At 32.1% G+C, this 12,448-nt stretch overlaps 1 protein-coding gene across 1 annotated transcript in view; it reads right to left on the bottom strand.

Moving 5' to 3' along the window:
- LOC129219021 (microtubule-actin cross-linking factor 1, isoforms 1/2/3/4/5-like) overlaps window positions 1-12,448 on the bottom strand; it is a 271,646-nt gene that overhangs the window by 162,937 nt on the left and 96,261 nt on the right. The window contains 2 exon segments of the mRNA XM_054853341.1: window positions 3,928-6,118; window positions 6,200-12,069. Of these exon segments, the coding sequence (XP_054709316.1) occupies window positions 3,928-6,118; window positions 6,200-12,069 (8,061 nt within the window).

Below are 12,448 nucleotides of genomic sequence, written 5' to 3'. Positions count from 1 at the left end.
AGGGACAGTCACAAAGCATAAAAATAAATAATTAATTTTTTAAAAAAATGTATTAGCACAAAAGAAATAGTGAATTTACTGGCACTCAAGCTTCACTTTTCCTCTAAAAATTAATTGAGGGAAGTTTCGACTTTAAAAATATCGCTCCTTTGGAAGAAGAGTGCCACAATACACAATTTTAATTTTTCGGCTTAAAGGCCTTCAAAGGACGTTATCTTTTTCGGAAAATAATGACAGATTTTTTGTTCAAATATTAACCACTGGAGAGTACAACAAACTTACTTTTCTTAATGCAAATTGCCTGAAAAGTTCAAATTCAAACACTTCTCCTGTAAAATTTCATTTGTTCATATTGTGGCACTCTTCTTCCAAATAAACGATATGTGAAGGAAATAGTAATGTATTGTAAAAAAACTTGCTCTCAACAATTTATTCAAGTAGGTTCAAGGCCGACAGAGAGTGCACAGCAATTAATTTGCTTTATATATAAAACTTAAAATTTGAATATCAATTGTAATTCACATAGTATTACAATGTAAATTACATAATATAAAGCAAATACATGTAATGAACTACTTCAAAATTATTTCTGTAGGCTACAAAACTTAGCCATTACAAAATTTTTGATTAAATTTTAATTAATAAAATAATATAAACTTAGAAATTTGAATAATTCTGAATGTTATTTAGCATATATGAAACCTTTCAGTATTTAATCTTAATTATTAATAGTTAATTTTTATTCTGATATTATACTACTAAGTATATGGCATGCATCAATTCATCCACCTCCAAATAAGGGACACCTCTATTTAAGGGACAAAATGTCTGGTCCGTTTAGAGTCCCTTATTGAGAGGTTCCACTGTAATTGGAAGAATTTACTGTGAATCAATATATATTTGAGAAATCAAAATGTTTCAAAATATAGATATTTTTTTCCTTAGAGTATCAATATCATTGATGGTTTGATTTGCTACATCAATGTTTTAAAACACTGATGTTTTGTTATCAATGCTGCATCTCTACTGTCAAGCATAGTGTGCCTTTAAATGGAGACAACAGCAGAGAGCTGTTTGAGATAACACACCTAATAGCAAAGCGACAGAAAATGATTTTCAATCAGATGCCACACAGAGGTATGGGTATGCACACTGTAAATATCTTGACTTACACATATTGCTAGGTAACAATGGTGCAATAGGTTGTGTGCTTAGGTGTTGATTAATTAATGGTCCTCAGAAGTACTATAGTACTGAATGTGTATCTGATATTTGACACTGTATTATGGGACATAATTTAGACAGATAACAAGAGATACTGCAATTGTAATTTTTGGTTGTTATTAATATTCTATACGCATTTATCAATTTCTTCTTATCAGCAAGTTATTTCTTCTTCAGTAATAACACATTTTTTGAATTCAAGAATAATTGAAAAGGGATTATTTTTGTTAACTACAACTTGCTTTCTAACTGACTGTAATGAATAACACATAATGTAAATATATGACACCGTAATTAAATTAGCATGTTATTTGATGTGATAAGAATGTCTAAATGCCCAATGTGCAAGTAAAATAAATTTTAAAACATACTAAAGATGCATTTTAAGCCACAAGGGTGCCTAACGAATTTTAAAATACAGTAGAATATTTTTATAATGTCAATCTATTCTCTGTAAAATGCATAAATTTTCTGAAGTAAACAATAAGTTTTTTAGTTTAAAAATTATTTTATTTTGCCTCCAAACATAAAAATTCTTTTTCAAATTCAATTTTGGAACTGTTTTTCATCTTCTGGTCAAAATTCAAAACCATTAAATGATAATTAGTATTCGCAGTAAAAAAGTACCAGATTATTCTTGAAACTGCAGCAGTTGTTATTCAACCCATGAGGCTAGCTACAGTGCATTATTATGCACTTTCTTTTAATTATGAAACATACTTACTTATGAACAAAAATGAAGTGCCGTCACTAGGGGGAGGGGAGAGCATTCCGCTCCTGGAGCCAACCATCTGGGGGCTGTCACCCAAAGCAGAAATGCAATCAACTCAAAAAAAATTTCCCCAATATTTTAAATTATGTTTACTCTGTTAAACACAATTGCAACACCATAAGGACAGGGGGGGGGGGCACTTGTGCTGGGAGTCAGCATCTTGGGGGGAGGAGGGTGCTAACAAATTGTATTTAAGAATTTATGAAAAATATAAATACTTTAGTTCTGAAAATTTTCCCCAACATTTTAAATTGTTTTTAATCTATCAAACAGAGAAACTTCACTACGGGGAGATGGGTGGCAGTTGCACTGCCTGACATTCTTCTGGAGTGGGGGAGTGATACCCAAAATGAATTTCAGAGTTTCTAAAAAATATGACACTGAAATTCTGATGTATTTTAAAATTACATTTAATCTATCAAAAGCAATAGCATCACTATGGGGGGGGGGGTTAGAGTGCACTTTCGAGAGTGACACCCAAAGTGAATTTAAGAGTTTTCTGAAACAATTTTAACACTGAAATCTCAATATAATTCAAATTAAATTTGTTCTAGCAATAGTTTAAAAGCTCATCACACATCAGCACAAAAAAAAAGGCATTCATTTGAATTTTGAAGCCTTGAATTAAAATTATGTTTTTCACAATCACGGATTATTATTCACTACTCTTTGAGTTTCTTGTTTCTACAGATGGACAAAATTCGCACCTATCATACTGTGGTTTGTGATTTTTTTTAGCTTGGGTAATTTGAGGCATATCCATATAAAAAGAAATGGTCATTAAGAGGACAGACCTGGGATGGTCCTTTGAAACTCTCCTACCCATAAAATCACTGAAGTCTGTCTACAATTTTTAAAAATTTCCTGGGGACTTCACCCGCACCTTCTTCTCCCTGACATACTTAGAGATAACATTTGCGTTTTTAATGTTTCAATTTTGAAAAATGAACGTGGGAGCTCTCCTGAACCTCTTTTGCTCCACACATTATCACAGTTCACCTAATATGCATTTTTAAGACTACTAATTTGAAAACATTCCCAGGGTAACCCCCCCCCCATCTTCCCCCATCATGGAGTGAATTTTATACTCAGAATTAGGTTCATATAGCCAATACTTAAGACTTAGAAGTGACTTCCTGTTAACCCAAAGACTTACAACCCTGTAGCGTTCTCTATGTTTCCTCTCCATTTTATTTTTACTCTCTGTACAGGGATGATACATTATTATGTAGGATTGGCAACACAGTTTTGCGTACGTGGCGACTGCGAAAATAATTGTTTTGTTGAAAAATAAAATTTTGGATTCCTTGTTCTTTAGTTATTGTGTCGACTAGCGTTATATGTTTAAAGAGTTAAAGGTTTATTTTACGACCGAAGCATAAGCAAAAATACCCGCTTCAACCCATTATCTTTCCCTATGTTTGAGCCATATGTTTACACCATAAATTACCACCCCAGGTGTCACCCATGCTAGGAACGCCACTGGATAATGTATACATCAAATTGGCAAATTTAGCTTTAATTCCTTTAATATTAGTAGTACTAAAAACTTAACTCTTATATTAAATACATTGATATATTCTGAATAGCATTTTCTAAATTTGTGAAATGATCTATACAACCTACATAGCACAAAATCTCTGGTTCCAAAGTATGTATTATGACGGTCTTCTACTGTAGTATTGACGTACTTTATTGATGCCAAATATTTTACTGCTACATCATCAGTAATTTTTTTACCCCTCAAAAAATTAGTAAATTATATTTAGAGGAAATTTTATATTACCAATTTCGAACTAAGAATTGATGAAAAAAATTACTTACACAAGATCACAAAGCAATTCAAGCATCTGTCATGTAGTATTACAATGTGCTTTAAGATGGCAAATGGTGCTAAGAAAGAAAAGAGTGCTTTGAACATTTATACTTACAGCAGTACGTTCCAAGAAGGATTTCCTTTCTCCTTCATCAGGCAAATGAATTTCGTTCTTGCTGGTAATTTCTATAGTAGAATAACAGCGAACTAAGTTATCATCAATTGCTTTTTGTAAAGGAATTTTTTTCTCACTAATCACAACAGAACATGAATCAGCATCAATGGCACCAGAAGCAACTGCATCTTCAAGAGATAGTGTAGAAGGAAAACTTGAAAATTCAAACTTTTCTATAACTCTAGTGCAACTTTCTCTGACTGACATTGTGCTTTTGTAAATATCCTGAGGTTGAGAACCATTAAGTGATTCTGAAGTTACTATTTCACTTTTGTGTGGTCCATGGGAATGATCATTTTTCAACTGTTTTGATTCTGTCACGGAGAATCCAGAAAAGTCTGATTTCAATTGGTCACTAACCCCTTTTTGTGATTGAGGGTCTAAATTAAATAAACCTCTTTCTGTAGCATCACTTCGAAACTCAATATGCTCATGAATGAATTTATCAGAACCATCTTTCTGGAACATATTTGGACGAAGATCCCTATGTTTCATTCTGAGGACATCTTTATTATCACCAAGTAAAGTGTCTTGCACAGTAACATTGTCTAACAACACTTTTTCTACAACTATTTCTTTGCTGGATACTTGTTTGTCACTTCCAACTGGTGGCAATTTGCCATCATCAATTTGTAAAGTAGGAGAAAATTTGGATGCACTTCCTTTATTATTTCTACCAACTTCTTTCACAGTACTACATTTGGCGAATGTTTTATTTTCTTTTAATACTTCTTTAGACTTAGGTGAATACGGTTTTTCTACTGAGGATTTCCTTTCTTTATTTGATGGAACTGTTTTATCATACAATTTATTTTTATGCTGAGCAGTCTGCTTATTAATAGCTGATTTATGTTCTTTAGTAGGAAAAGTTTGTTTCTCAGACATGTTCTGTTCCACATTAGAAATGCCAGAATTTTTAACTGGAGAGCTTGGGGTTTTCGTCTTAGAGTCAAACAATGCATCTGAATTTTTTAACAATTCAGAGACAGATTTTTGTGCTTCATATTCGGGACTCTTTTCTTTAACAGGTATCTTTCTTTGCGAATAAAAAGATTTTTTATCTTTCTGCTGAACAAAATTCTCTGCCTCAGTAGTTTTAGAGCGTTTCTTGTTTTCACTGATTGTTTTAGAGGAAATTAACTCTTTTGGTGTATCTTTCTTAGAAGAAGCATCCAATGATGCTATTGTTGATTTCACATGAGATTCTCTTTGAATTACAGATTTGTTTTTCTCTACTACAGCAGGTTCAAAAGTGCTACTGCTGGTTACTTCCATTCCCTCTTTTTTCAGAGTTAAATCACTATCTTTCAGGTTAGAACATTCAGTTTGTTGATTTGATTCTGTTTCTGCTTGAAATTTACATTCTGATGAACTTAAATTTTCACTAAGATGATTCTTTGTTATATTATCATTTTCCTTCTTAACCTTAGTGATAACAGTTTTACTACTCATGTTTTCACTGTGGATATTCTGTTTATTTCTACTGGAGATATTGTTCTTACCCCGGCTGGTAGGCATCTTCACTTCAATGTTTTTTGTTTCCTGATCAGATACCAAATATGCTTTTGCAACTACTTCAGTTTTTTTCTCATAGAATGGCTCATTTGTTGCAGGTTTTACAACACCAGATTTACTTGAAGATGTTTTCTGCTTATTTTGTTTGAATTTCACATCAAATGATGAAGCATCAACTTTCTTATCTGAATATGTATCTTTATTAACTTGTAAAGATTTAGCCTCTTTTTCATCAAATGATTTTTGTTTGCTGGATGCTACTGTTTTGAAAGAGGTAATTTCCTTTTCAGATAAACTTTTACTCACAGAAGATTTTGAAGAAGTTGACCTTTCAAAACTTTCATGATGTGGTACATTTTTTGCAAGCTTTTCAACTTTCTTAACTGATGCTTTTTGTGAGGGTACTACACAAGGTTCTTCTGTATCAACCTTCTGTTCTGATACTGAGTCTTTTGAAAACTCGATACTGTTTTGTAAATCTGAGTCATTTGTCTGATATAATAAATTCTTTTGATCTTCAACTGATTTTGAATCATCTGATACAAACACTTTTGAATCAGATATAATTTTTTCTTCTGAAATTCTCAATTCAGTAGCAAAAATAGAATCATCATCACTTTTATTCGAGTTAAATTTATTTTTTTTATCAGTAACTGAATTTTGAGAATGAGCAACTTTTTCTTCTTTATTAGGAGACGTCGAAAATTCTTTTTCAGCAACATTTGTTTTTGAGAAATATGATTTTTTTGGTGAAGAATCCCTTTTTACAGTAGCAACTTGGTGTTTTTGAGCATTATTTCTGTTATCAATAGGCATGTTTTCTGTCTGCAACACCATATTTTTATCAGGAGATTGCGATTGTTCATTTAAAACTGAAATAGGGATACCTTCAGCAGAATCAAATTCTTTAAACTCATTGATCTCAAATTCTGTGTTTACCTGCATTTTAACAACTTCTTTTACATTTGTATCTGTTCCCAATTGTGGCAGGTTCTCAGTTGCACTTTCTGTTTTTGAAGCACTCTCAAATTTGTTACGTGGTTTAGATTTTCTAATATCTTTTGTGACAGTCAGTTCAGGGTCTTTATACTGCTGGGTTAAGCTACTAATATCTATTTCTTTTGAATGCAAGCTTGATTTTAATAAAACTGGTTCCAATTCATTAATTGGTGAGTCACATTTCCTTGTAGGAGAGCTTGGTATCTTAGAAGACTCGGAGTGAGGCAAAGTTGATGCTGTTGTCTCAGATTTTGAAGGAGAACTTTTTGTGGGAGATCCTTTAGATATTACGGAATTTTTAACAGGAGACTTTTTAGGAGATTCTGGCCGAAAAGGTGGTAGAATCTTTGATGAACAGAGTGATCCTTCTGCAGAAGGGCCAAGTTTTTTATTAGGTGAAGAAATGTGATCTTTTTTTGGAGATTTAAGTCTGTCAGGAAAAGCAGTTTTGTTTGAAACTGAATGATGTGATTTCTCCAAATCTGAATGCTCTGAAAAAGATTCTTTTTCAAATTGCTGCTCTTTGTTTGAAACATCTGAAGATGTAGAAGAAGAATGATTTGGATATGAGAAAGAATCAATAACATTAGTAGAATCTCTTCCAGAATGTTTTGGTTCTACCTTAGGCAAATACTGTAGTTGTGGAAGCTGAGACTCTTCTTTTAGATTACATTCAATTTCAGAATTAGAAATATATAATATGTCAGTATTACAATCAGCAACTGTTGATGTAGTAGCTATATTACTGTCTGCATCACTCTTAGAGTGCAATTGGGAAAAGTTTGAAATGCCATCTTGATTCACAGCTTGTTGGTTTGAATTAGTACCTTGAAGTGTACAAGGTAAGTTTTTGTCACTTATAAACCCAGTGTCAAAAATTGGTTGAGAATGGATTGAAATATCATCTAAGTTTTTACTTTCAAATTCAGAGTTTCCATTTTCCACTTGATCTTCAAAGGAAAACTTATCTGGAAGTTCAGCATGCATTGATTTACTTGAACTTTCTATTAATTTTTCATTTGACACAGTATTTTTTTTAGTGTGCTCATTCAAAGGAAACTTAAGTTTACTAGTCTTATCACTTGCATTTTTGCAGTCATTATCTTTCCATTTAGGAACTTTGATACTTGATATTTTCGGCAATCCATCAAGGGTTTTCAGAGGCAGAGATGAAGGTCTTGGGCAGGAAACTGCATTTGAAGTAAATGTCTGAGGCGATACCACTCCTTCATCACAGTTCTCTTTCAACTTCTTTTTAACATCAGACACTTGGAGCAACAACAAAAGTCCTGATTTAGCTGCATCAATAATACTTACTCTCTTGCTTTGTAATTTATCATAATACATTCCGGACTTTGCATCAATAACATTCATTTTAATAGCATCCTTTAAACTTAATATTCGCTCTTCAGGAACCTCAAAAATGACAGAATCCAAGTCGATAATATTATGGTCAACTAAATGCTCCAGCATGACAAGCTTTTGGGAGCCAGGCATAAAAAACATCTCAGACTTTTTATCATATAACTTCAAAATTGCTTGACTGAGAGAATATTTTTCCGAAGGAATTTTTTGGTCTTCTACTGGATTGAGAAGCTGCAGTTTGATAGCTTCATGAATGGAATACCACTTTTCTGAGGGTTTATGATAAAACTGTAACTTACTTAGATCAATAACACCATCAGTAACATTAATTGAATTAATATCCAATTCAGGTTCTTTCAACGAATTTATCACCTGTTGATTTTTAGAAATGAAGTTTTTAGATGACAAACTTTCAGAACTTGATACTTGTGTATCAGTGAAATGCATGGCAGGCGTTGCGGAAAATCTAATAGGTTTCACAATAAGTAAGCCACTGTTCATTGCATGCCTGACATCTATAAAACTTCCTGAAATTGGGTGCTGAAAGGTAAATTTCTCTGGATCAATTAGATTTTTCTGCAAAGCATCATCTAAAAGAAAATATTCTCTCTGTGGCTGCACTGGTATAATCATTAATTCACCTGAGTCAAAAGCTTTTTGTAAAGACATTTTTTCACACAAAACAGGATTAACATATTCTTTGTCACCCATATTGATATAATTATACTGTAGTGCTGTAGGAAAAGTGAAAGCAAGTGGGGAAATGCCTTTTACTTTAAAATCTGGCATCTTAAATAAATTTTTCTCTAAAGCATCTGACAGCGTTATTAGTCCTGTCATTGTTTTTATCTTGCCAGTTGAATCATTAATTGAACCTTTATTAATACCATCTAAAATAGGATGAGTAGAAAAAAGTATTGGATCAGTATAAGTGGAATATGGATTTATTATTCCACACTTTATTGCTTCTCTTAAATTTAATTTCTCTCCAGTTTCAGGATGAATAAATTTTTCTGATTCTTTATTAAAGATACCACGTTTTAAGGCTTCTGGTAAACTTAAAGGATGTCCAATGGGAATTATAAAATTGCCAGTTTCTGCATCTATCATTTCATTATCGATAGCTTCTCTAATCGAAATGAAAGACCCTTTAAGATAGTCATGAATTCTTCCTTCAGTGCTTGCATTTTTTAAATTCTCACAACCGTTCAGATTTCCATTCTTTTTAATGATTCTACAAATGATGTCAGCAGTTTCCTGATCAGTCAGTCCTATTTGAACAGCAGTTTTTAGGTCAATTATTTTTTGAGAAATTTTCCTTAACACAACTGTTTTTTCATCTGGTTGTTTGGTTGATTCACAGATACTTTTAGACACAGACACATTTTTAACCACATTATTATAATCATGTTTAATGGCAGTTGAGGAGGTAGACAAACAAATTTCTTTGCTATTTTCTAAAACAAAATCATTATCAGAAGTTTCAAAATCTGTTGACTTTTCAGAATTAAGATTTACCGATTCTGGTGGGACAGAAGCAAAGTATCTAGACACATCGTCATTTGTTTGAAATTCTTTTGAGTCACTTAAAATAATCAATTTTTTCCCAATAGCTTCCTTCATGGACAAAATTTTGCCAGTTTTTGTGTTATACTGACCAGTTGAATTAAGTATTTTCATTTCCAAAGCATTATCAAATGATATCATTTGCTTTACATTTGGTACAATGACCATACCTGATTTTGGATTAATTATTTCCATTTTTATAGTTTCTTCAAAAGAGACTAAACGATCAGTACCAGGAACAGTAAACAATCCAGATTCAGCATCAAATAATCCTTTAGCGATTGCTTCATTTAAGAACCACCCATCAGAAGGCAAGTCCAAAATCTGAACACGCTCACTTGCAACATCTGTACTACCAGAATCAAAACATTTTTGGTTAAGAGATACTTTTTCTCCGGAACTGGTATGGACTAAATTTTTTTCATTTAATTTTATTGGAATTTTCCCACTACTTAAACTGCTTTCTGAGCATTTTTTGACAGAAAATGCAGGCGATTTTGCAGAAGATTTAAAAATGTCATTTAAGATGCATTCTTTACTAGAGATTTGATGCTCTGAACTATTCGGATGAGTAAAATGTTTTTCACTGATTGTTTCACTATGCCTATTATCAGTCATATTGTCTTTGCTCCATGATGTTTTCGAAACTGATTTTGAAAATAAATTATCTTGTTCTTCCTCATCTAGACAGAGCATTTCATCACATTTATTTAACACTTTTGTAACCTCACTAAATATTCCTTTTGGAACTGTATTATCAAGTACATTTTTTGTTTCATTGGGACTGTCAACAAATCTAGTTATAGTTCGAGTTACAGTTGCACTTGTCACTGTTATATTTAGCAATCCTTTGAGTAAAGCAGCACCTTCAGGAGTTATTATACCTCTTTCAACAGCTTCTTTAATATAAATGGATTTTTTATTATTTGGATCTTTGAGATGGCCAGATTTACAATCAATATAATCTAACTTACAACATTCAAGAAGATTAAGTTCTTGTCCTCTTTCTTTTATTCCTATAGGTTTGCAAAGCATATCATACAATTGATGCTGAATATAACCAGTTGAAACGGCCTCATTAAAGGGCATATTTTCTAATGAAGCACTGTCAATGAACATTTCTTTGTTTAGATCTATAATCTTTCTTTGCAAAGCATCATTAAACCCAATGAGCTCATTCTGTGCAACATCTTTTATTCCCTCAATATCAAAAATACTTCTCTGACAGACAGAAGTAATAAAGCCTTCATTTAAAGCACAAGAAATATCTAACTCTCGATTTAATGCAGAATCAAAATACTTTCCTTTAGGTAAAATGACTCCTCTTCTTAAGGCCTCAGGCAGAGATATAAGTTCACTGGACTTTGAATCTATGATACATTTGACTTGACTGTCTAATATACCACAAGCTAACGCTTCTAAAATTGAAACTCGTTTTCCAGTTAGAGGATTTTTTATCCCATATTCATTAATATATTCTTTATCAAATGCATCTTTCAATGTAAGAGGTTTAAAAACTAAATTCATTTCCTTGGCATTTTTAAGAGAATATTCTTCTGAATTTTCAACATTAACATAGGTTCCATTCTGTGCATTTAACAGTCCAGTCTCTAAAGCTTCAGGTATTGTTATAAGTTTAGTTCCAGTCACATCAAAAATTTCTTTCACATTGGATTTTAGAATTCCTTTTGAAACAGCTTCCTCAATGGTACATTTCTTTCCAGAATCTGGATCTAAAATTTGACCTAACTGATCATTAATAATATTTTTATCAATAGTCTCAGAAAGAGTTAGTCCACATTCATCTTTTGAATCTTCGCTTAGGTGGATATAGCTTTCTTTCACAGCATCTGTGAAATTCATGGCCATGCCTGTCAATGGATCACAAAATATACCAGATTTTGGATCTAAAAATCCTTTTTCAATAGCCTCTGTAATTGCTAATTCTTTGATTTTTATTAATTTCATTTTACTTAACGTACTAATTCCAGACCTTTTTATGATACCAAGATGAAAAGCATCAGTCAATGTAATGGGTTTACCATCTGTAGGATTAAGAAGAGCTTTGTTTTTAAAATCATAGACATTTTTTTGCATAGCTTGAATAACAGATAACTCATCTTTGTAACCAGGGCAAAACAATCCACATTTTGTGTACATCCATTGATAAAAAGACTGATCAATGAATCCTTCTGCAGTAGCATCTTGTATAGACATTGTTCTTCCTGTTCCGAGATCAAAAAATTCTTCTTTTTCTAAGTTTAAAATGTTATTTTCAAGGGCTTCAGGGAAAGATACCATTTTATCACATTTTGAACTGTATAAAACTTTGTTTGCAAACATATTTTGAGACAGATTGTCATCTGATAATTTATTTTTAACCTCATTTTCGTGATATTTTAAGATGCAAGTTTCTGATTGACTGACATAGTCAGATGAAAGAGAGTGATGCATTGAGGAGTACTTTGCAGTTTCTTTCACAGAATTTGGTGAATTTTTCTTATAAAAAAGATTTCTAGTTTCAATATCTTCTCTGGAATCTGATGGTAGAGTTGTTTCCAAAGAAGGTACTTGGTCAATGAAAGAGCTGAATGTCCTCAATTTAACTGGAGTTGCCTTAGAGATGATTGTCACCCACTGCATGAAAAATTGAGAAAAAGGAAAGAATAGGTCAAAGAAGAAACCATACACCAATAGTAAAGTAATACATGCATGTAAATAGTGTATAACATAACTTAAAAATAAAAAGGAAAATATACTTTGATAACAAGAGAAAGAAGTTATCACATGCTAAAACCAAAATGATAATGGAATTATCCCTATTTTATTTATTTATTTTTTTTAACATTTAAAGCAAAAAAATTAATTAATTAAAAACTAACAACCACAAATGCATAGTGCTTAATACTATTTAGCATGCACATATCCTGCAAATACACATACATGCATACGAACTAAGTTTGGATAGCATTGCATTTTCGTGACACTTTAAACACTGTTGTTGCATTAGAATTTT

Source organism: Uloborus diversus, chromosome 3, assembly GCF_026930045.1.
Source record: "Uloborus diversus isolate 005 chromosome 3, Udiv.v.3.1, whole genome shotgun sequence".
Taxonomy (NCBI): Eukaryota; Metazoa; Arthropoda; class Arachnida; order Araneae; family Uloboridae; genus Uloborus; species Uloborus diversus.
This window is presented reverse-complemented; position numbering and strand designations above follow the sequence as displayed.